This window comes from Sinocyclocheilus grahami, unplaced genomic scaffold, assembly GCF_001515645.1.
Source record: "Sinocyclocheilus grahami isolate Dianchi unplaced genomic scaffold, SAMN03320097.WGS_v1.1 scaffold237.1, whole genome shotgun sequence".
Classification (NCBI taxonomy): domain Eukaryota; kingdom Metazoa; phylum Chordata; class Actinopteri; order Cypriniformes; family Cyprinidae; genus Sinocyclocheilus; species Sinocyclocheilus grahami.
Window position 1 is genome coordinate 683,256 of NW_015505416.1, and position 26,288 is coordinate 709,543.

Sequence of the window (26,288 nt, forward strand, 5' to 3'; positions counted from 1 at the left end):
CAGAACAATCATGTGTGTGATCCTTTTCAAGATGTTCATGTTTCAAATGTTAGTTTATAGATACACATGCTAATGTCAGAGCACAGATGAATTACATCAACCTCTTGTTTTTAATTCTTTGTGTCATAATACTGTGGTGCATTTCCCCCACAGCTTTCTTTTTTTTTCCAATTTATTAAATAAATAGATTAATAAAAAAAAAAGTTTCATTTTTCTTAGCAGTGCACTATGACAAAACACCACCTGCACCTTGTGCACAACCTTGTAACAAAGCGAGCAAAAACAGAAATGAACTCTTTAGGAAATCAGGTAGCTTTTGGAAGAACAATTCATTTTAGCAAACTGAAGCGACTGGCACCCCTTTTACCTTGACATATTTGGCATAGAGTTGCTCGTCCAGAGGGAAGCTCTGTACTGTGCGTTCATCACGGGCGTGAAATGTGCCCAGCTTGATCCACTTATTGGTCGGATACCTGAATTTGAGAAATGATTTTTAAAGAAAAGGTTAAGTTGGTGTTTATATAACACAGTCTCCAAACCAGGCTCGAAGTGATAAGATTTCAGCAACATGCAATTTGTCTGTTCACACCAAATGTGAAAATGTGGAATGAAACAAACAAAACCAACCACAACATATTCATGGTTTAATATGAGGCAGGATTTTGGATGAATTCGAATTCACTGCAACTAGTGAAATGTACTGTGGTACAAAAACACACATCTGCATTGGAGATCAGTCGACATCTCACATTGTGCCTGGTTAGGAGTGGGAATATTATATATGTCTATGTGAGTGATGCTACCTGTCACTTATAGACACAAGGAAATCTTTTGGTGTAGAGGAGAACAACTCAAAGTTTGCAATATCCAGCTGCTTCACCTGGATTGGCTCACAGAGCTCAATAACAAACCTGTATTGGGAGATTAATAGGGGAAATTAATTTATAATTAAGTAACGTGCTGACACAAAAACGACTAACACTGAAACAAAACGTACAATTTATTTATAATTATTTATTTTCTCAACATACTAATAGTATTTTATGTCAACTATCATTTACACAAATAGAAAAATAGACAGTGTAAAATGCATTTCTCCATTGTCTCTGCGCAGCTGCTGCAGTCTGTTTCTCTCTTTATCTGCAGTGACTCACCAGATCTTGGTACTGCAGGGGTTCAGCATGTACAGATCCATGTTCTCCATCAGGATGGCAGACGTGCTCTGAAAACAAAACACACAGACAAGCACACATTTGCTGATCTCAAATTAATCAATAACATTCCAGGTGCAGGAACAATATCAAGTAATTAAATGATTGTCCTATTTATGCCCCCGGTAAAAATCCATCCATCTTTCCACCTGCCCCATATGCTGTTTTGCAGTCTCTTGCACTGTACCTTGGCCTCATTGTTGGCAGAGAGGATTTTGGCCCCACATTCGACAGAAGCATAGTTATTCTTGAAATTCTTTTGGACCTTTTTGACTGGATGAGGGCTGCCATTTGATGAAGTGTGCATAGACTGACCTGAAAACAACAAAACAGGTTACATATAGGCCATCTGTCAAATGTTTTAGACCTTGAATCAGGTTGGCCTAGTATGCAAGTATGAGCATATCATGCTAAGTGCAGGTGGGTATGTTTACTTGTCAATTACAGCACTGAAAACAAAAGAACGACCTATCTTCATGTATGCACATAGCATTCATGTATGCACTATCTGTAACAAATAACCTTTGTGAATGGCAAAACTGTTGGATTTTAACTACCAATAGCTGCTGTCATGACCTTCTGTGACAACCTTCAGGGAAAAAAGCCATTCATTAACATTGTGCTGATTACAGCTTGTAAAAACAACCTAAAAATCTTTGTAGCTTTGGAGCCCACAGACCAAAAACAGAGACAACAATTTAGTTTTCTAAATTTGATTTAACAAATTAGTTTTTTGTGAACATTCTAGGTCGAGCAGCCCGGGCTATGTATAGCACAATCCTGACCCAAAATATTAAGGAAACTGATCAAATTTCAGTTATGTGATACTGTGATTCATGCAGGCAACATAAGCCTCACTGGAACCCAAATTCAATGTACTTGCTCTTTGAGAGCCCTCTAGTTTTGTGTGTACTACACCCGCTAATTAATGATGACGCGGGTCAATTAACATACTGTTAACCAGTGGTTGTTAATTTGCTGACTTTGTGATTTGAATGTACAAACACACACAACGATGGGAAAAACCCTGATGAACTAAAGCAAGAGTTTAATTGTTCAGCTGGCCCAGAGCATGCACTTAAGAGTTTTGTTACTTTTGTTGTAGTGTACTTTTCTTCTGAAGCAATCCATTACAGCAGCTTACACGTGAGCATACCGGGTTACGCAAAAGGCACTGTGCTCGCCAGTGAACCGTCAAATGTGAGCAAGCAAAAACTAAAAAAAACTATTATTATAAGCAAGCAGCAGCAAGCGGGGGAAACAGAAATTCATGATAAAAAGAGATCTAAAGAAAGGAACAGCTCTGTGAAATCAAGCAGAAGTGTGTCCTAAAGGAAGTGCGTGTGAGTACTGATGCATAAGCAGCACGGGGGCAGCCTGTCATGCGATGATTCACTGATGAACACGCAGCTCTGAGTGTGCATGTGACGCAATGCCGTCTCTCACTTTTCTTCTCCTCTACTTCCATCACTTTCTTCTTCCACTCATCAAAAGTGGGGATGTCCTCTTTACTGGGCACAGGAGGGTCTGTTGCTCCTTCATGGTCCATCACCTGGAGAGAGAGAAAAAAAAGAGCAACAAATCTTTATTACAGTGAAAAAACTACAACCCAACCTTCTTTGGTCCTAAAACTGTGAAATGCCATTTTGGAAAATCCATGTTTTCTATTTCAGAAGCATTATGCTGGGTAGATATGGAAAACATGAAATTGGTATTTGTCCCATTATTCACATAACTGTAAATGAAGCATCAAATATTTTAGAATATTATATTATATTCTAATAATATAATACAATATAATTACGAACTGTTTGAATCTTTTGAACGGCTTGAATCTGGAAAAAATTTCATCTATCACTGCTTCCACAAAATATATTTACCAGCACAACTGCTTTTAATATTGGTAAGAAAAGAGCAGCATATTAGAATGATTTCTGAAGAATCATGTGACACTGTGGACTGGAGTAATGATGCTGAAAATTCAGCTTTGTATGAAAGGAATACATTTAATTTTAAAATCTAATAAAATATACAAAAGTTGTTTTAAATTGACATAATTTTTCACAATATGACTGTTTTTAACCAAATAAAAAAAGCCACTTTGGTGAACATATGGTGGTGGACTTCTTTCAGAAACATATATGCATTATAATGTAACTATACAGACACATTACATATAAGGTCTATATGGGATTATACACCTTGACATTATACGCAAAAGGGTGGTCTTTCCTTCGGTCTCCCCATCACTTTCCCTTTTTCTTGTCTCCCTGATCTCTATCCCTCTCTGTGTATCTGTTAGTGCCCAAACAGCAGCGCCGACTAAGCATTTGGTTAATTAAACATTTACAAGGCTGTCCTGTGGAAAACAAACATGCTGATGTACTCAGCCCCACTCTCTCAGCCTAACCCTCTCCTCCACTCTTATGCTTTCTCTTCCACTTTCATCTTCTCCGTTTAGGGTGAATGTGTCAGAGCAGCTTTACGAGAGAGGAGGGGATGTTTTAGCTCTGCAGATCTCTAACAGCAGGGTGTGGAGAGCCTCAGTGGTAATCGAATACATACCCTTTCACTCTCTACATAATGGTGGAAAAAGGTAGGGGAGGAACATACGGGGAGCAAAATGTAGTGATTACTGTCATCATGTTACATACTTTTAGGTGGTGTAAGCTAGGGAAAAACAAAACTAGAAAAAACTACCAAAGTTGCCTAGCAACAGAACAAAGAGTACTATATTAATGGAGAAATTGCTTATTTTGATGATTATTAATACATTTAACTGTTTATTGAACATCAGCCTCCATTTTCTTAAAGCATTATGCCATTAGTCATATGTATTAAAGTGATTTTAGCATGTTTAATGGGGTTTAGGTAATGCAAATCCTCTTGTGGGTATTTGCTTTATCTCTCACTGTTAGAATTAATTAGCCATGTTAGATTAGTCTGATAAATAGTGTGTGTGTACCTGCTGGCTTTTTGTAGGTGGAGGGATACTGGCTGTCTGCCCCAGCTCTGTGAGGTCCAGCTCACTCGGGAGCAGAGTGGCAGTCGGGTCAACACTGGTCTCTGTACTCTGTACTCCCAATGTGGCAGACTGGTTCTCTGCTTGCTTTTCCGCATTTTCCTCCACAACACTATTAAGAGCCAGAAAACAGAGGAGAAAGAGGGTGGGGATAGAAAGAGACCTTAATAGATTGCTACACACAAAAAACAAAAATAAATTATCGCAAGTGACAAGCAAAACAAGCATTAAAATGGTGTATCATGGCACTGGGAAAGAAAATTAAATGGTAAACCAAATTGCCAAAATGAAATGATGAAATGAGAAATGAAAAAAAAAAAAAAGAGCGTGGCCAGAAGGTGTGGCTTGATGTGCCTGAAGCAGCTCCGTTACTTGGTTAACCATTGGTTACCAAGTCACCTGATGTAACGCGAGTACCGGAATGTTACCATGTAACCTGCGGTTTACCTGTTGCTCGGTACTCACCTGGGGAGCGTGATGCCAAGGGACTGGCTGAAGGGGGGCACAGAGCCCACCTCACACTGACTGGCACTAGAGTTTTCTACAGGGGCATCAGGACGCGGAACGTCTAGTCCACTGAAGGAAAGAAATCAAATGGTGTTTACCAAGAGAAAGAAGAGAGGAATTGGAGAAGAATACTAATGGAGAGAGGGAGGGGGATAGAAAGGATGAGAGAAAGAAATCTGGCTCCAGGGATGGACTGAACATTTGTCCAGGGTTATGTAAAAGGTTCCTGTAGTTCTGGTTTGTTACATTTTAAAGGCCTATCTAGCCAATCGCAGAGCGATATTGTCTTTTTTTGGTCCTTGTTGAAATGGAAGATTAGTAAATGCTCCAAGTCCGGTGAAAACAAGTCATAGTGGACTAGTAAAGAAGGTGAGATCCACTGTGATGCAGTTGAAAAAAACTGTCCCAAGTAGGTGCGATATGAAGTCCATGAAATGATGACTGTATGCTTGACTGATTCAGTTTAAAAGTTTGGATGCAGAAATGGATCACAATGACTCAATTAGAAAATCAAATCAAATGAAAAAATGAAACACAAAATATGAAATTAATGACAAGACAAAGATTCTAACACTCTTCTTTCCCAAACTGCTGTGCTTGCACTCACCTGGAGGAGCTCTCGGAGGAGGTGACTGAGGTAGGTGAGGCTGACTCTGGGCTCTTCTGGAGTTCAGCAGGAGATGCAGAGGGGTCTTCTCTGTGCGGGTCAGTCTGTGGAGGGGTTAAAGCAGCGGAGGTGCGGGCAGCCTGGTCCTCTGTGGCAGTGGGCTGTGGAGTTTCAGGGTCTGGCTGGGGCTGGGAGAGTGGCGGTGCTGTTTGGGGCTGCGCAAGTGTTGGTGGTTGAGCTGATTGTTGTTGGTCTGATTGTTGAGTGCTCTGGGGTTCCGGTTGCTGCTCCTGCTGCTGTTGTTGTTGTAGCACAGGGAGAGCAGACTCAAGCAGAATCTGCGACTCCTCCAACACTTCTTCCAAATTCACAGTCTACAATGACAGAAACAGACAAAGAGATTAACAATTATGCAACAGAAGGAGGATTTTTTTATTTAAAAAAAATCTTGACTATGATTTGGTTGCAGCCATGAGCTGGAAGATCACAGCAATAGTCTTATTCCGGCAGTAAATCCTATTTATTTTCTCCATAACAGTTAAAGACAGACCCACTGTGAGTTACAAGGCTGTTAATCAACAGTATATGCTTTTATTGAAGCCATCAGCCTGTATTATTTAAACTAATTTTTTTAACAGAGTTCATGGCGAAAAATTACATTATCCATGATTATGCAAAAAAAGCTCCTCGAATCAGAGAATTGCATCAAGCAAATTGCACCAAAAGAGCTCTTTAGTGCCCACCTATTCCCATGAAGCACTGCGAATGAGTCAGTCTCCCAGAGTTCTCAATCTATTTCAATATTTCTATATACATATATGCAAAATGTCTATGGAAAAATACTTCTGGAACCAAAATTAGGTGGGCACTGGCTATGATGTTGTTCATAATAAACAAAGAGTTTAAAGTCAAAGAAAGCAAAGTGAACAAACAAATATAAGATGTTGTGTGACCTATGCCCTGAGTCAAATGTGTGGGTCACATCTAAGTTTGAGACACGTAATAGAAGAAAACGGATATGATGGTTGGATTGCACTGGCACCTGTTTGTGTTTCTCTTCGAGCGGGGTATCTTGGGAGTGCAATGATGTTTCCTTTAGGGCAGCTCTCTCTTTTTCCAGGCCCACGTCATACGATGACTGAGTGTGTGTTGCCCTTTCCTCTTCAACCTTAAAGAGAAAAACAATGTTACTTATGAATAAAACATCTAAATAAAGAGCAAGAAAGGGTTACGAGGCAGCCCCTGGTCACATGTACTTTTGCTGTTTCATTGAGAGCAACGTGATCATTGTGCTGAAAATCTGTTTGGGCTCCTCAGAGGGGTTTGGAATGACATGAAGTTGAGTAAGTGACCGGATTGATGAGTGAGTTTTCATTTTGAGTGAACTATTCTTTCAACAACAGGTAAGCTGACAGAACTGGCTTTGTTTCTATGAGGGTGAAAGAGATGTTTTTCAAGGGCAAACAGCTATCGTTCAAGTTTGGCTGGAACAAAGAGGAAACACTTTAGTGACTACCGGAGTGGGGAAAAAAATGTGCAGAAGTGCAAAAAGGGCAAGCTTACAGAAGCTAAACTGGGATTAATCAGTCAGTCATTAAGAAATACTGGACAACTAGAAGAATCCACACCCCTATACAGCCTTAAATCTGTAGGTTACACAAGGGGAGTAGGGTTGTGACGGTGAGGAAATTTTCCCACCGGTTAATCGACGCGTGACAACACCGGTAATACCAGTATCACCGTTGGGGTGGGGGTGTTAGTTCGTTAGAGTTTCCCTCTTTTCTTTGCTTTCAAATGGTTTGTAAAAGTGCTGTGCGCATTTTACTTTCACTTTCAAATCAGCGGCAATTGAATTGCGGCAATTCGCCGTTAAGCAATTGTCCGTTTGAGTTTTTCCTCAGATTTCTTGGCTTTCAAATAGCTTGAAAAAACGCCATGCACGTTTTACTTTCACTTTCAAATTAATGGCAATTCGGCGTTGATTCAATTCAAGCAACAACAACATCAAACTCATAGAACTTTTATTAACAAAACGAATAAAAATACACCATATATGCCTAATAAAATAACTAATTACTTAGGCTACACAAAGTTTAAATGGGTATATAAAACTGAAAATCAGCAAACACTGTGGAACCAAATAAATAAGAAACATAGAATGTTTATTAGCAAAACATAAGAAAGCTTGGAGGCACGGCATATACACCTTGATGTAAAATAAAATAAATAAAACACAAAGTTTAAATAAAGTAATCAGCAAACACTGTGGAACCAAATAAATAAGAAACGAATGTTTAAAAAAAACTTCCAGTCAATAGGCTTTTCAAAATCTAAAATATTGTCAAACAGGCACCTTTTGCGTTTCCTTTCTAAACAATTTTCTGCCATCGTCTTGGCTTTCTCACCTCACTCTTGTCAGTCAGCTCGACTCACTCTCCTCACGTGATAAATACAATCTGACTCCTGCTCCATGGTGCACTGTCGTTCGCGCACGGTTCGGCACACTGCATTGAGCGTTTCATTTTTAAAAGTGTCTGTCCTCTAACTGAACTAGGCTAAATGATTTTTGTTACTATAAAAAAATCTAAACGACGGTGGGGGGCAGTGCCACGGTAGGCAAATGACGTAACCAGTGTTGCAGCCTAACACCGGTATAACCGAAAACACCATCTATCGCGGCAAGCCTAAAGGGGAGGGGGGTCTTTGTTGGGGCCCCTGTCTGTAAGTACCTTTATAGATTAGCTTGTTGAAAGACGATGTCAACAACAGTCTGCACTCTGAATGAGGAGCTATTGCACAACTTCAGGGGCTATTCAACCCTACACAACAGCCAAATAAACTCTCTTCTCTAAAAGGTAAAATGTGTATGATTCCCATTTCATAATACAAAGTTAAATCCCAACGGTGTTAAGGACACACACTCATTGACCTAATAGGAGAATAGTTCAACTGATAGCAAGTCATCGAGGCATTTAGTTGGTAACTGCGTGGAGTCATTGTTTTTCGTTACCTTTTCGTCGGCCTCTGGTTCCTGCGTTGTGTAACGGCTGTCATCCTGTGCAGGGAGCCCTGGGCCAGAGGAGATCTCTTCTGAACAATAAACATGATGACAAGAGTGCCTGCAACACACAGAGACAAACATAAGATTCCCAAACATGGAAATGAATTGTATATGAGCTACATGTACCAAATATAAGAGCAATGTATCTCTACCATGTGAAATAAAAACTCTTTTAACACTCTTCTAAGGTGGTAAGAGCTCATGACAACATTGCATGCTCCACCATAGAAAGAAGCTTGCAAGGCTGAGATGCAAGATTACACCTTTTTCTGTTGTTTTATTCTGTTTACAGTAAATCCTCCAGCATGGTAAAAGTTATTCTTACTAAAGCCAATTACATCAGAGCTCTCGTGGAAACGGTTTCACCCAAACATAATGGCATGTTCCAATCATTCTCATGGGTTTACAGACTAACACAGTCTAATGCTGTGCAAGCTTAGTTGAGAAATAGTGTCCGATTGGCAAAGATTTCATACCTGTTATGACTTCAGTCAGCCCAACAGAGGTGAGAATCTTATGTTCAGATTAGTGATGTGCAAAACCATAGATTTTCAGACTATTTGGTGGGTTCTCTAATGAATTTGACTGATTTAGGGTCCACACTGAATTAATTGGATGCTTTTTAAAGAAGTGTCAGTATTGCCGACGCAGAACCATGATATAACATTGTAATCTTGAAACGTTGATTTCAATGATAATGACTTTTATAAACACAGAATTAAAAATGCATCATCCTTAACAATTATAATAGCAATTATGATTCATCATTTATTAATTTTATTTTTTGGCAATAAGGAAATAATGAAGAAAAGGGGGGAAGAGGAAATGGAAAATACTGAGCAGGATTCAAAGGCTCAATGTGTCAGAGCATGTGCTAACTGCTAGGTCTTTCATTCTGATCTCATTTTGTCCAGATACATGTGAGGAACATGACTCAAGAATTCAGTTCTACTCCAGTGAACACATTTGTGCTTGGCTAACTATTGCTTCACTCTTCACTAGGTTGAGAAATTAACTGTATGAATGAAACGGCCAGTTAATCATTACACAGTTTTTACATGGCAAAACACAATTGTAAAGACACATAAACTAAAGGCCTATGGATTTCTGTGATGTGGAAAACACAAAATTTACTGTATAACATGAAATGTCACAGAATTTGGCAAAATTCCAAACCACCAAAATAAAACTTTAGATTAACTAAGAAATTGACAGAAATGTATTACTATGTATTCTTAGAGTAATAATAATAAAAGTAATACAATTTAATAAAACATTAGGAACATCACACAATCAAAAGATCTTTTCATGTTGTGGAGCACTTTAGCTGACAAAAAAATTAAAAAATAAAAGACGTTTTGTTGGAAAAGTTTTATTCTGTTTGATTACATTTTAAAATTATTGACGTTTTATGAATTCATTTGATTGCCACGGTTTGATGATAAATTTGTATTAAATCATAAAACACAGAAACCAGAAAATTAATACAGGAATTGGCAATAAAAGCAATAAAAGATTGCACAGGACTCTATTATTGTTAAAATTTTAATAATTACATTGCTAAAGTTGTATAAATTCAATTGATTAGACATGATTTTGGTTTATTTTTAATTAAAATGTAATTAAACCATTAAAAAAAAGAAAGCAGAATTAGATTTTTTATTTTTAATTTACAGGGCCCTGGCATTTCTATTCGGTGTTTAGCCACCTTGTATGCCACCAATTTTATGCCACCTTGCAACACTCACACTGTCCGTTCAGCACCAAAAACATGCCATGTTTGGAAATGAATGCAAACTGCACTGACAGCAGTGTCTGAAATGAATATTAACCGACACTCTGCACCAAACTGGTCAATGAATCTTATCTCCTCCTAATCCTACCAGTCTAATTTAACCAGCCAGCGCAGATCTACATGGGAGGTAAAATCATGGCAAAAATCTTGTACTAAGTACCTCCAAAGAAAGCTGTCAGATGACTTGTTGGAGAATGAACAACAGCTGGGGCTTGTCATTGTACGCACTCTCTGTCTCGCTCTCGTTTCAGATAGTAACAGAGTAACTTGAGAGCGTCACCCTGGCTAGATTTAGGAGTCAAGTGAACCTGTACACATGCAGGCTCATGTTAGCATACTGTCAGCACCTCGGCCAGTATGGTCAAACCCTCAAATCAACGTTGGACATTAACCACCGTCAAGTGATTCCTCTGATGGGACTCTACTCCTTATTATCAGGTCTTGTAATTAGGTGTTTACTTCAGGAAAGCATGCATGGTCAAGTCACAGCAGTAAAGACGCACCCACTTTAAGACATAATAAAACAGTTCACAGTAAGGAAAAATTGCAAAAAGAGCCATAAATGAACTATTGTAAAATGATGTTTGTAAGACAACAGAGGGAAACGAAGGGTTTTTACAGCCCTCTGATTCTATATGCTGTAACTGATGCACATGGATCTGGGCTAATTATTAATGGGTCAAACCTTGAACATACACAAACCCACAAAGATATAGCGTCCATATAGGTGTCAGGAGTGAGTTATTGAGCAACAATGTATATATGCCTGTGGGTCAAATGACTCAAAACAATAATGTAAGGGACATCACATACATATAGGCAAACTAGTTGCCTACGGCAGCAGCTTAGTGAGGACAGCAAAAGAAATCTAGGCAGAGACAGAAAAACACACATTTACACTGGAATTATCCATTTCAAAATACTTTTATTGGAATGACTGTATTAATACTTACTACACTGTCAAAGCAATATTTGAGATTTATTAATGTAACAAACAAAATGATTTTGTGAGTAAAAGGTTCATAAATTCTAGCAGTCAAATATACTGGGCGTTATTTGGCATTTTTCTAATTATCGGCCAATATGTTTTACTTTATTTACTTTTTTCGTCATCTGAAACATGCTGCAACTTATAGTCCAAAGAGACACAGTTAACTTCAAGCAAGCAAAGCATGCACAAAGCACACACATTTGGCTTGGTGCTGAATGAGAGCAGTACGTGAGCCCAAGTTTATTTGTATAGCACGTTTCCCACATGCTGGTAGTTTCAGTTTTGCTTTAAGTGTTGACAAATAAATACTTAATAAATTAATATATAATTATTAAATTGTTGCATTTAATCAATTTATCAACAATTTACATATTTTTTAAGAAGGGAAAAAGCAATCTGCTAAACTGGTTTTGAATAATTTGAGTTTTTTAATTGATTTTAGTCATAGTTCACTGTCTACATTTAAAAAGTTTGAAGAATTAAAGAATCAGAAAATACTGTTAGTGAACTCTGTGTTATGGTTGGTTGATTCCACACAAAAGACAGCTGGAAACTAAAAATGCAACTGCATTTTCACATGTAGCCTAAAGGTTATCATGTGAAGGAGTGTTTTATTTAGAGCAGCAGTTTGAGTACCCCTGGATAATGTGTGATAATGATTGTGTCTGTACAATAAACAAGACTGGGTGATCCGTCTTGCGATCATATCTTTTTGCTAATGACCAACTAACTATACATTATCATGTTTGCTACAAGGTCGGCAACTAAGGATGTCCCAATCAGGTTTTTTGTGCTGCCGATCCGATCAGAGTCATTGAATATTGAGTATCTGCCAATACAGAGTACCGATTCGATACTTGTATATTCCTATAGAAATTTATGTTTGGTGCACACTTCAGGTACATTAAAGTTATTAAAATGAATTCAATGTATACAATAAATATATGATGTATATATATATATATACACACACAGAGAGAGAATGTATCTTGAGATATGTGTATATATATATATATACACACACACATACACACACACACATCAGTGTTTCACATACATTTATTTATTTGTGGCAGCCCGCAATATCAACACTGACCGTCACAAATAGATTTTCCAAAAGGTTTTGACTTTGTTGAATAAACATGAGCTCTGCACGTTTTAAAGTCAAAACGCGGCATGGGTGTTTTTATATGAATGTACCTTTGAAGGGTACCAACTGTCTTTAGAAAAGTTTCGATGTCATTTTCATTTAATCTTTCCTATAATGCCTGATAAAGTAGCGTTCGTGAGCAGAGCGCTGCTTTGTTTACAGCCGTTACCGGGGAAATGGCTATTTCTGGCACTCCTAAAGTGCCTCCTGCTGGCAGAGAATGTAAGTGCATTTTCAATAATCCCGTTTGCTGTTTTATATATTATATACAGTGGGGCAAAAAAGTATTTAGTCAGCCACTAGCAGAATAACTGCAACATAAAGTGGAGATAAGTTCAGAAAGCATGAAGCTTGCGGTGTCAGAATGCCAGTCTGTCATTCAAGTCTGAATAAAGGCGCAACCCATAGCAACGTGTTATGACAACGACGTCTCAGATAGTCTGACGGCAGATAAAAGTTAACAATAAATTAATGAGTGATCGTTACAAAAGTGTGCATCAAATAAACTGAACAGAAGCTGAAACGTGTGACGTGCAAGAACAAACCTCACTCTTTCTCGCATATCACACCTGCACATTTTGAGTGTGTTCTTTTTCTTTTAATGGCAGTTGGCAAACACACTTAAAAGGCGCATACTGACACAAACTGCACAACACCGGCATGACAGCTGAAGTAAAATAAGGAAAAGTATAAAAAAAAATTTTTTTTTAAATGCTTGATCGGCCCTGATCCCGATCCTTGAGATCGGCTCAGGACATCCCTTATCAGTAACATAATTAAATAATGGATTCATTTATTATTGATTGAGCTGAAAGAGTGCAGACTGCAGAGTGATACGAGTTGCCTGGGACAACCAAGTTATACAGATTAGTGGTCATTATACAAAAATTTACTGAAATGAAGTACTCCAGAGAGCCATGTAATACTTTTTTTTTTTTTTAAGCACCGTATCTGTAGTACAATTTAGAAAAAGCAAAAATTAAATGCAAATGTCCATTCCAGCTGTAGATGACATGAAGCAGAAGCATCAGATGTCATCAGCTGCTGTTATTTGCATTACCCATTGTTTCACATACAACATCCAGTGCTTATTGTGTCTCGCCATTATTCTTTCTACTTTTTTTCCATTAAATGATCTACACACCAACAGATTTTAATTATGGAAATCATTTTTGGCTTCATGTAAAAGTCAGCACTGAATGAGGATCAGAAGAGAGGTGGAGCAGGAGGCAGTACACTAAAAAAAAACACAAATGTAGGTCAAACGGAGTGATTCATCAGGATGGATGTGTCAAAAATAACACCACAGATAGATGAATGAGATCAAAACCTACTAACATTTAAAACTTATATTCCCTCATATCACACAAGACTCCTTGTAGGCCTGTGTGGAGAAGATATTTACACATACTTTATGGTGTCAATTTTGAATCCAGTCCTAGTAGTCAAATATCTTTTTACTACACCGCAGCCAAATCCATCAGACAAGTCATGACAAGAAAATGGGTCAAACCCTTACTGTAAAAAACCTTACGGTAGCGGCCCGACACAAGGAGGCCGTGTGGTTTACAAGCATATCAGAGCTACTGTTGCTCTTCCATTGGACAGGAGGCTTATGGGAACTCAGTGGGAGAAAATCATCTCACATTTAGCTCTTATTTATGAGAGCACTTACAGGGAAGCACAGCAGCAGGGATTGAGCAGACACATATGAGCTGATGCTGATGACAAAGGCAGAACTAGGAAACCTGTTCTATTCATCAAAAAAATCCTGAAAAATATATCCCCGTTTTGACATTAATAATAATAATAATAATAATAAAAATTTGTAACATTTCTTGAGCAGCAAATCAGCATAGTACAATGATTTCTGAAAGATTATGTGACATTGAAGACCGGCTTAATTTTTATTACACCAAACAAATATGACGTGCATGAAACATTTAATTGTCACCCTTAGGACAAGATACAGGAAAAGATACCAAACTAGTTCAAGTTCAAACACATTTTTCTTTTGTTGAACCAAAAGATCAGTTTCACACCCTCCTCAGAAAGTCAGCTGAAACTGGAACTAGTGCTAATCAAAATTAGGAATTAGCTGGTCTCAGTGCAGCTACATATTCACATAAGTCTCAGTGGGTAACCATCAACGTATTTATTACGTTGATATGGTTTCAGTTGCATTCGTGTTTATCTGAAACGGTTCATGGCCGTAGCCTTGCAAAAGAAGGTTATGTCCCAATCACCTCACTTCCCAGTGTATTCCACCATTCCAAGAAAGAAGCCAAATTGTAGGAGAAACACTCAATCAGAGATGCAATGCAAACAATCAGTATATCACTACCCAGCAATCGTCGTGGTCCATCTCAGCTCTACAGGAAGGTCTGTCCAAACAAGTCGCAGTGCAGCACAGGACAGAAAGTATGCACCAGGATAGAAAATGGGTGACGGGACACTACACAATAAATAATGGCAATCAATTTGCTGGTGCTCCATTTGATGCAACACATTTTGTGGCGGTGCTTATTCTCTCAGCCTGTCTGGATGAGCAGGTTCAGGAAAGCCAGGCGCCCAGCAAAATCCCCAAACATTTCCTGTTAGCTTAAGCCCTTCATGCCAGAGCAGACCAGGACCCACAACTATACAACAATCCTAAACAACACTGCCATTGAACTTCACATCATCTACCAGGAAATGTCATTAAATTAACTTGTAAAGCTCACTTTTAAGGTTTTCTTAGCTATATTTTATTTTAAAAAAAGAGAGAGAATTTATGCTAGTCAAAACTGAATAGTGTAAATACAAGAGAAAATGAGAACACCTGGACTTGCAAAGTGCACATAAATAATTACTGATGAATGTTCATGCAAATACTGTGGTTGCTTTTCATGGTTGATGGAAGTGACACATTATTTATAGAGCCACTATTTACCAAAGATAAAAGTGTGCATACATCCATCTAACATGGTGATAAAACTTACAATTAGGTAAATTAAGTAAGAGGAAAAGGTATTTGTCTCGTACATAAGTTCTCATTAGGAAAGGTTTTGAACAGAAACATATTGCCCTAAATTGATGCTTGAACCCAGAACTGAACTGAACCCAGACTACTGATTCATAGGCATTTCCTTGATATTAGGAATATAAATATATATGTATCATAAGTAACATCAATGCAGTTAAGTGTCTTCTCCTGGCAAAGGCATTAGCATGTTTTTCAGCAGCACAATTCTTGCACGCTAGAGTAAACAGCGGAGAGCTGGCAATGAGCACCTGTGGCGAAATAAGGCAAATACGTGATAGTGGAAAATATATTTTGGCTATACAGAGGTGTGTCGCTGTACACAACCCTGGACTCATAATGACGCATGAAGTGAAGAAACAGTTAAAGGGATCTACATGATCCTACATGAACAAAGGCAGACATCATTAAGTGAGTTTTTAAATAAAAAAAATGTTCTGCATGCTGTCGGGCATTTGTCACAGTTCTCAGTGAGGGAGTATCGGTGAATGGACGCTGCTGTAAACTGTGGCTACCGTGTGAACAATGCTTTCTTTATAACATCGTACCTCCAGGCCAAACTCTTTTGAATGCGTCTAAAATTAGGCAACGAGAGAAAGTCTCAAGACACATCTTATGATTTTGGTGAATAATGAATACTGGTTGATAAGTGAGATCCAAAAGTGTTTTAAAGTTTTAAATCATCTTCTGGTGTCACAGTCCAGCAAACCAATTTATCCCCATCTGAATACCTCCACAATGACATTACAATTGACACAACTTAAAATGAACACAGATTAGGGATGCACACATATTAGATTTTGGGATGATACCAATAAGACGATTATTTTCATGTGCTGATACCCGACAGATGACTAATAGACAAATTAGATTCCATTTTTACTAAATAAATGAAAAATAAACAATGCAAAATTAGCTTTAAACACTACAATTAAGGAATCACAACATTATACTGTGCAGTATGAAAAATAGATTTTTATTTTGAGATTTGCGAACAATTATATTAAAGTGTTTTTTAATTATTAGTGTTTAAAAAGACTTTAAGTGAGTGTTTGATCTAAAAATAGAGGAAATTAGCTTGCATTATTAAATATACAATATCGACAGATACAGATAAATATTAGGGATGCACCGATATGAAAATTTTGGCCGATACCGATAACCGATAATCCTTTATTTTTGAAAGCCGATAACCGATATGTTGGCCGATAAATCTATATCCAAATTTTTATATACTTTTTGAGAGCCTGATTACAAAAAAGGTCTCATCATTAAAAACCACATCCCGAACACTTCAACATAAGCAGCCTAGTTTGAACGGTGTATGTTTTAAAAATAATTTTACTCTCCCATTACCAAACACACAACTTAAAATGAACACAGATTAGGGATGCACACATATTAGATTTTGGGATGATACCAATAAGACGATTATTTTCATGTGCTGATACCCGACAGATGACTAATAGAGAAATTAGATTCCATTTTTACTAAATAAATGAAAAATAAACAATGCAAAATTAGCTTTAAACACTACAATTAAGGAATCACAACATTATACTGTGCAGTATGAAAAATAGATTTTTATTTTGAGATTTGCGAACAATTATATTAAAGTGTTTTTAAATTATTAGTGTTTAAAAAGACTTTAAGTGAGTGTTTGATCTAAAAATAGAGGAAATTAGCTTGCATTATTAAATATACAATATCGACAGATACAGATAAATATTAGGGATGCACCGATATGAAAATTTTGGCCGATACCGATAACAGAAAAAATGAGCATTTATCCGCCGATACCGATATGGTGGCCGATATATCGTGCATCCCTAATAAATATATATATATATTAAAAAAAATATTTATGAATAACCTATATGATGTCAATGTGAATTGTTTCCACATATCAATCATGGCTATTTGACCAATTTATGACCGGTGACCTCACCCGATCACATCACTACGTGAGTTTCAAAGGTTATTTTTCATGCAGCGTTATATTTCAAACTGTAAAACGGTATACAAAAAAAAATGTTTTTGATGAGAAAAAGAAATCCATATCTGTTTGTTTTGGATTCGTTGAGTGGACTTTGACTTGCCTATGTGGCACAGGAACAGAGCATCTGGCATGTTAAAAGGAAAAAAACAAAAAGCCTAAACAGCATCTGGTTCACAGAGTAAAAACAGGGTGACTAGACACTAAATGTCAATACAAATGTTTGTCCTGCACTATAAAATACACAAACACATACTCCTAAATCCAGAATGCAGAGATCAATAATCTCAGGCAGGAAAAGCCAGCAGGACAATAACAGTAACGCAATGCTAAATCACAGCCAGAGATTTCTTAAAACAGTACGAACACAGTCTCTTGTAAATGAGGGGGGATGGTCTGAATGATGGTAAATGATAAATAATAAATGAACTGAGGCGAGGGAAATCAGAGATTCAACCGATTCAGATGTGCACAGAGAGACGTGGCCGGGGGAGGAACAGAAGAATAGGCTTGCGGGGCATGCAGCCAGAGCTCTCCCAAAAAGTAGGCCAATGCTGTGGCTAGACGAAAGCGTTCTGCCACAAAGCAAACGCCAGAGCAGGAGATGCCCGAGCCCTCTTGAGCTGACAGGGCTGGAAATGAAGTCATTGAAAGTAGGGGTGGGAGAAAATATTGATTCTCTGATGCATCGCAATTATTTTTTCAACGATTCTGAACATTTCAAAATCGATTCTAAGCTTGGTTTTTTCTCACATATGGCACTTGTGTGCACTAGAGACAATTGTGACGGGCTTCATTGCACAGGATATGCGCTGTGAGACAGTGTGCGCTTCCACCCGCCGTTATTTCAGTGTTTTACTTTAGATGTGCTTTCATTTATGTCGTTTGGAATGCTGTACGTATTAGACGTACAAAACTCACGTACTGAACTCATGTACAAAATGCATTGACTTCGTTGAATATACATGAGCTCTGCATGTTTCAAAGTCAAAACGCTGCCACTGTCTACGAGGTCATCAGTAGTAATCAAATAGCAATAATGCTGAGGAAAAAAGAAAAACCCATAACTACGACTGTCTGTAAACTTTCAGGTACTTAAAGCACTCTGTTTATTACTTGCAATTGTCTTTTTCCCCCTTTATTACTTTATATTTGCTTTGTACGGTTTGAAGCTATATTTAGTAATAATTGTTTTAATTTATTATTAATTTGTAATTATTTTAAAAAGTAGCCAGCTTATATAATTTTATAAAAATGCACAAAATAAATTTGACATAAAATTTATATGAAAAGTGGCCATGTGCAGTAATATTTCAAATTGTTGCGGCTTAACACCGGTATCACCGTCAACACCGTCTATCGCGGCAAGCCTAGTCCTGGCTATTCCAAGCTCTATCACTGCAGTCGGTGTTGCAGTTGAACAGTCCACAAGTTGTCAAATAAAGCTCGCGCATTCATAATAAAACGAGCCGCAGACAGCTCCAGGGGGTGAATAAAGGCCCCCTGTAGTGAATCCATGAGTTTTTGTAAGAAAAATATCCATATTTCAAACGTAATAAACATTTTTCTCTCACTTCCGCTGATCGTCATACACTGAAGCAATTCCGACGGATGACGTAAGACGCGCGGCGTTGCGTGATTAGTGACGAATTCAGAGAGAGAGAACAAAACAAAACGCCGGTCACGAATTAGAAGTATAAATAGAAGATTTGCAAAGAAAAATGTTGGAGGATTTCGATACAAACCAAGAGGAGACTGCTTTTCCTTTGCTAAAGTAAGGAAACTTTGCTTCCTTTGCTCCTATTAAACAAACTCGTGAGACTAGCATATTTCAGAGGTGCGCGCGCTGCGCATACGTGCTGCGTCATCCGCCGGAACGGATCCGGAATAGTCATGGGCACTTTGAATATTGTTGTGAACAATGGAATCAAAAAGGTTGAGAACCACTGCTTTAAGTGAATGTGCAATATTATGAACATGGAGAACTAAATATATAACATCTACCAACACTGAAAAATGGCTGTAATTATCAGACAATAACCCATATGATGCGTTTTCTGTCCCTTAGTCACACTGGAAACAGAATATAACCAGACATACTCATCCCTAAAGACAGGGACATTTTTATTCGCATATAATGACCTACCTGACTGTCGTGAGAGAGTGCAAAGGACTGTGGGAGCCTGAGGGTGCCATTCATTAAACCGAGAAGCATACTTAGTGAAATAAGGCCAAAGCTTCTAGAAGCCGGAGTGAATCATAAGTTGCAGGCGTTCATGCAGCTAATGCAACCTGACCGTGCCAGCAGACACGTCACAGAGCACAGGCCTATTCAAGCCCATATAAAAGCACTAGCACTGGATCTCATCATACAGTCACTGTCTTCCACTCACATGGCACAAACAATTCACAACAAGGAGATCTGGTTCAGATGAGGCCTGCTTTAAAAATCAAAACACCTGCTTAGTCCAACTCAAAAATCCTTAGGCTAAAGGGATGAGATTATAAAAGGTGATCACAGATGATTTTAGTAGCGCACCTCAACAGGCAATGCTCAGTGCAGCCGAGTCAGCACAGCAGAATCAGGGCAGGGTTGGGCAGGGTTTCTGTGCTTTACTGCAAAGCATATAGGTTTTCATGCTAACCTCATTTCCAATAAGATGAACCCGTAGTTGATGCCAGAAGTATGGTGAGACAACAGCAAGAGCACAGTATCTAAATCCCATCTCCAAATGAGATTCAGGACAAGCCCATCAACAATGGCACCACAATAACAAAGAAACCTGACCATAATGCCTTTCAGCATTTAGGTGAAGAGTTATTCTGTCCCTTATTTGCTCAATTTAAAAAAAAAATGTTTTAGAAAAAAATAAAAGAATTCTATCAAACATATTCACAATGCACTTTGACATTAAACAAAAGACAATCACCAGTGTCATTTAACCATTGTCCTTCTTTCTCCCAAATATCAAATATCTATTTCTGTCCTGCCACATCCTTAATCAGCACACAGGATCTGATCCGTGTTTCACAACACTGCAAGAGGAAACAACACCACAGCTCAACATGTTGATATAAGACTTACTATAGGCATAGAACCTATAGCCTACTTACTATAAGCATAGACCATAGAAATGTGATTTTGTGATCAGGCAATATGGCCCATCCCAAATGGCACACTTCAATTTACAACTGCAGTCTAGAGGACATACAACAGCCGAAGAAATTCTTTAACATGATGTAACAAAAAAGAAAAGTGCATCCATGTTCGTCAGACAAGCAGGTTTTAATTCAGCAGGTCTCTAACAACTCATATTTTTTATGCATAGTTGATTACTGAATTGTAGAGGGTGTATAAATGTAAACGTGTGTTTAACGCCTGCAACTCAGACATCATTGGCTGTTTTTTCTCCTTTCTTTACAATTAGTACAAAACGACCTAGTACACAATCTGAGGAGAGGGTGGAGAATGCCTGTATGTGTAGGATAGAAACAGACAATGTGCCCTATGCTTGAAGGAGTGGGGGATGGGCTATAGGACGACTACCACAACCACCACAAACCTAGAAGTAGCTAGACTGATCCAAAACAAGGCTATGACAAATACAAGCTCAGTCCATTGACTCCATTCAATATATTGTACTGCTTTATACCTAACTTATGTTGCATATGTATTAAAAGGTGCACAATTTTAGCCCCACATAAAAATAAATCCATTGTCCAGTCCCTCTGAGCATGGCTGATGTGTCATTTATATTTTACATATAATATTTGGTTTGCCAGAATTATATGTTGCTGTTTTGTCTCCCACAAAGGACTTTAAGTCTGCAAATCTCACTCTTTAAACACCAAAACATTGAAGTATCCCACAAAGCTCTCTCGAATATGGAAAACTAAACTGAAACTTGTTTCATTGCTTCTGTTTACCAAAAATACCCTGTTCTGTTCTCTCTGCCTATCATTTAATTACAGAGCAGATGCAGTTTTTTTTTTATTCAGAGAAGAGAAGGAAACATTGGTATTAAAGTTGACATGGCTCCAGGGATGATTTGGGGACAGCCTCTGTCTGGCTCGGTCCACTCATCCACTTGTTTCCCAAGCGACGAGTTCAGACATTCCCCTACGCTTGACAGGATAGGGGCAGAAAGACACACAAAAAAAAAAGATACAAAGACAGAGAGAGAAGCTACAATAATGGACCTATCTGGCTCTGGAAAAGACAAACCAAATGAGTGAAGGCAAAATAAAAGAGAGCCAATCTGAGTGCCAGCAAAATGTGTTTGTCCACGTCCATGAAAACGCAGTTTAATTAAACATAACCCAATTTTCCTTCTCAGCCTCTTGAGCCAAAGATTTAAAGCACATGAATTCATTTGATACAGGATTATTTTCTTTTATTCTAATTAAGAGTGTTTGTCCTGACATTTTTCACCAATGAGTCACTCAAATCTGTATTAAATTACACACATTTCACACAATACAGTGTCTTCTTTGCCCACTGTGTTACAATACAAAAATATTTGTTAATTATAATGAGCTAGTCCAAAAGATACAAACATTACAGATTGTGTTAATTCACTGGATCAGGTATTAAGAACTTTAGAAAAAAAAAAGACTCATAGTTTAAAAATGCTTTAAACCAGACCCCATGGTGTGGGCGCCTAGAAGACAAGGAAGTGAGAATCAGTAAGTGGAAAATAAGTGCGTGACACCATGAGGTAAAATGGCATGTTTACAACAGCAAGCAGGGCTGTTAGGAATGTTAAGTAAATATATACCACAAACCTTCATTGAGCATTGCTGAAACTGAAAGTAAATTAAAGTTCTGTCACATGTGTAGCTCAATGCTGAACTTATGTACACTGATAAATAACATAGGCCACGTTCACACAGCAGCAGAATACGGTTGTCAGTCCTGTATTTGAGTCCTTAATATGGTTACGTTCACACACATTAAGTTTTTTTACAGGTGTGACAACCGCATTCTGTAACCGAACTCACACCGGTAAATTTTCAGGATTCTCAGAACACACGCGCTGTGTGAACAGAACAGGACTGGACTAGCTGTCGGTCACGTCATAGTGCGAGAAAGCCACTCTGCTGCACAAACACATGTTTACCGTGTGTTGCGTGGTTTCATGTGTGGTTTCAGTAACTTGACGAAGAAATTAGAAAAAAATCTCCACCAGAGCCACTGCCAGTCAGTTTTGCGTTCTGCTCTACACCCAAATATAAAAGCTGCTGTCGGTTAATGAAGATTTGATGGATGAACTTGCGGCTCGATTGGACTCTTGTCGTGTCAGAAAGTGATAAGACTAAGTTTTGTGGACGTCGCTATCTTTGATTTTACTTTGGTCACTGTTGCTATGGTTACTGGTAAGGAATACGGGCTTGACTCCCGTTGCACGTTCATACAGACAGTATTCGAGATGCTACTGTAAATTGCTGTGTGAACGGGACATTTCGAGACTCACAACTGTAAGTAAATGGGGCTGTCAATCCCAAAAACTGACCTTGTGAACGTAGCCATATATAAACTAACAATCTGTGTGATAACCAATGTGTAATAATAAAAACATTCATTATAATAATAGTGCAAACTTATTTCATAAGAAAATTACTTTTTGCTCTGAACACTGGTATAATGTCGAATGCCTTCTTTAGAGACCCACCAAATGAAGGCATTTATAGAACCAATGACAGATTAAGTAGAAAAAGTGAATATCATTCATAAAAAAGTGAATATCATTCACACAGTTTATCGATTCATCTCTAGTTACAAGATTAGGTGAATGACAAATTAGGCTTAACAACAAATTCAACCGTTTAAATTAGCTGCGCTGAATTGGGGCAGGGCGATATGGCCCCAAAAAATCATATCTCTGTATTTTTTTTGGCTGAATTGCGATGTACAATATGTAGCTCAGTAATTTCTACATTTTGCTATTTGGATGGGAAAAAAAATCTGTATTTAATTAGAAAAATTGCTATTTTACATCCTGCCCAATGTTGTCCAATGAAACAATGTTCATATTAAAAGCTATTAAAACAAATATTGTGAATGTAACCATGTATCCATGCATAAAAAGGGTTAAAATCACATTACATTCTAACACTGCAACACTACAATCTACAAGGAAGCTGGTGTTCAGGAACAATTCCTCAGAACAGTTGACAGTTGAACAGTGGACTGCTGTGAACTACAGGGATTCACATATGCTGTGACACTGCACTCTTCTCTTGAAATTCTGGGACTGAGAAATTCTGAGGAATCAGAAAACGTTGTTCCAGTGAATATACCAGACAAGCAAAATAAAGAGGGGCCTTCTTGAATGAAGATAAGATATCCAAATCCAAAAGGATTTTTTTCTGAAATAAAAAAAGCCTCTTGACACAGGATGGGATCTTTGGCCTTGCATACCTCACGTAACCACCAACCCCCACTCTATCAGCCCGAGGTATGTTCAGAGTCATCCTTTCTCCAGCTGAATCAGGCTGTCAGCACACGGATATTTCTTACCCATCCACATGCTAAAAACAGTTAGGCTTATATGACAACTAGGGCCCAAAGACAAGAACACTGTTACAGCCCTCATGGGATGGACTTGTATAAGAGGCAACACAAGTGGCTTTTTAACTTACACATGCATATAAACACACGCCTCACTGAAAGCATGACTGCTCGGTTGTCTGTGCAAGAGGAAATGAGGCCTCTTGCAGAGCAAACTCAACCGAGAGCTCCAAAACAACCTTACAGTGGTGAATTAGTATACAGACCTAGAATGAAGAAGGGCCGAGACATATCTATGGATCAGAATAATCACAGAGACGTTGGGCTTGAGCAGTCGTCACACAGAACACCCTAGTAACCATATGTTTTGAATCACTTATAATGGGTCTCATTTATAAAATGTGCATGAAATCTCCATACAAACTTAGATTTGTAAATCATGATTCACCAATAACTTTCATACTAAAATGTATTCTAAATTTACAAGAAAATTAAAGAACAACTGAAACCACACATGCAAAAATCACATACTCTGGGTGGCCTCAATTATGTTAAGATGAAATTTTATACATGGATATTTCATTTTAAATGTATTTCATCACATACAGTGAAAGATTAAGAAAATCTGCGCTATATCTTGAGCTGCAAGGTTTCTCTGAATAACAACACAGATATGCGTATTCACGGCTGGCTAATGAGATGTCTGTAAAAGTGACGTGACATGTAGCCAAGTATGGTGTCTCATACTCGGAATTTGTACTCTGCATTTAACCCATCCAAGTGCACACACACAGCAGTGGGCAGCCATGTGCTGAGGCGCCCGGGGAGTGGTTGGGGGTTCAGTGCCTTGCTCACAGGTCTCACCTCAGTCGTGGTATTATTTAAGGTGGAAGAGAGCACTGTACTTTCACCCCCCCCCCCCCCCCCCCCGGTACCAAGAACCTGCGACCTTTGGGTTACAAGTCCAACCCTAACCATTAGGCCACAACTGCCCCCTGTAATCTGGGTCTGTATGAAAAGGTGTTTATTGTGTTTGAACTGGTTTTGAAGATGGCCTACTTGGCATTGCTCGTGGATCTTGCTGTGCGTCTCTCAGACAAAAGTGCGTCATATGTTTGCTGAGAGTGACGAAAGGCTGTAAAGGAAAGCCCTTACATGGAAATGGAGCACACCGTCACTCTTTTAGGACACTCCAAATTCATTAACATGAGGTTAAAACGATTTCATGTGCGTACGGACGTGTTGTGAATTAGGCAGAATTTTTTGTGTACAAATACAAAATAATCCATGCGAATGGTAGTGAGAAAGACCCAATATCTTCATTAAATTTTTACATTTACTGTTCTTATGCGGAAGAGTGAAAGCAAACAAGCTGCTTTATTTAATGCCTTAAGTGCTGAATATTGTACACAAGCCACATCCTGGCAAAATCAAGGCTCACTCATGGATTATGCAGTCACTTATTTCAACTATGATCTTCCGATGATATTCTCTCTGGTGATGCATGCAGGACTTCACCAGTCTTTTTTTGTGTCCATTTACGTTCTTGACTTATTTAAATCTGTAAAATTATGAAACAGTCACATGAACTGAAAACTGACAACATAAACTGGAAAACTAAATAATTGTTACAACATGCAGTGCTGCGGTTCTCGTCAGAACAGGCTCTGTCTTCAGGGTACATAATAGGAAACGGTTAGATGAAGAATAAGCCAGAGTTATTTTACTTTAAAAACATCAATCCATATATGATAAATGCAAACATTTGATATACGTGTATCAGTGATTTCACATTCTACCTATACTCTATGATTATACAATGTTACTAGCATTAACAAATAAAGCTACTGCTTCATAGCAGACACTGTACCATGTCAGACCAGCAAACAAAGCACAGGGGCTGGTAGACCAGCTGCCTTCCTAATTCAATCCTTCTTATCTAATACTCGATTATATAACGTCATTGCTTACTACTCAGGGCTCAGACTGAAAGTATTATCTCTAAATCATTATCAGCCTCATGCTGCTATATGTGCCACACAGATCCAGCTGCAACAATGGGAAACGATTTGAAGGTATAAACAATCACATAAGCTTCAAAATTATTAGGGAGGGCATGCATGGCACTTTGAGAGTGATATCATCACACAATCTGTGATATGAAGAGTAAGATTAACACCAAACACCTAGACATTTCTCGGTGTAAAGCTGTGTTTCCTTTCACAACCTGCATCATGCAGAGAGCATGATGCATTAAGACACGGAAAGAAACGCAATTCGGGGCTCGTGCATTGCCTGAGACGTGGCTCTATATTTGCACATGGTGCACACAGAACACACTGAATGGAGTAAATATTCACGTCTTCTTGTGGTTGAATGCTTTAAAATCTATCGAATGTTCAAATTGGCAGGGTG

At 38.3% G+C, this 26,288-nt stretch overlaps 1 protein-coding gene across 4 annotated transcripts in view; it reads right to left on the minus strand.

The window, feature by feature from the left end:
• The window catches only part of LOC107597796 (SUN domain-containing ossification factor-like), a 44,727-nt gene that overhangs the window by 14,541 nt on the left and 3,898 nt on the right, over positions 1–26,288 (minus strand). For 3 of the 4 annotated variants that reach the window (XM_016288981.1, XM_016288982.1, XM_016288980.1), the window contains exons 2-11: positions 8,358–8,466; positions 6,390–6,515; positions 5,348–5,721; positions 4,699–4,809; positions 4,177–4,345; positions 2,658–2,763; positions 1,399–1,526; positions 1,155–1,222; positions 804–911; positions 368–473 (exon numbers count right to left, since the gene is read on the minus strand). In XM_016288981.1, the coding sequence (XP_016144467.1) occupies positions 368–473; positions 804–911; positions 1,155–1,222; positions 1,399–1,526; positions 2,658–2,763; positions 4,177–4,345; positions 4,699–4,809; positions 5,348–5,721; positions 6,390–6,515; positions 8,358–8,466 (1,405 nt within the window). The remainder of the gene's footprint in view (positions 1–367; positions 474–803; positions 912–1,154; positions 1,223–1,398; positions 1,527–2,657; positions 2,764–4,176; positions 4,346–4,698; positions 4,810–5,347; positions 5,722–6,389; positions 6,516–8,357; positions 8,467–26,288) is intronic. The other variant, XM_016288983.1, reaches the window with a different exon arrangement.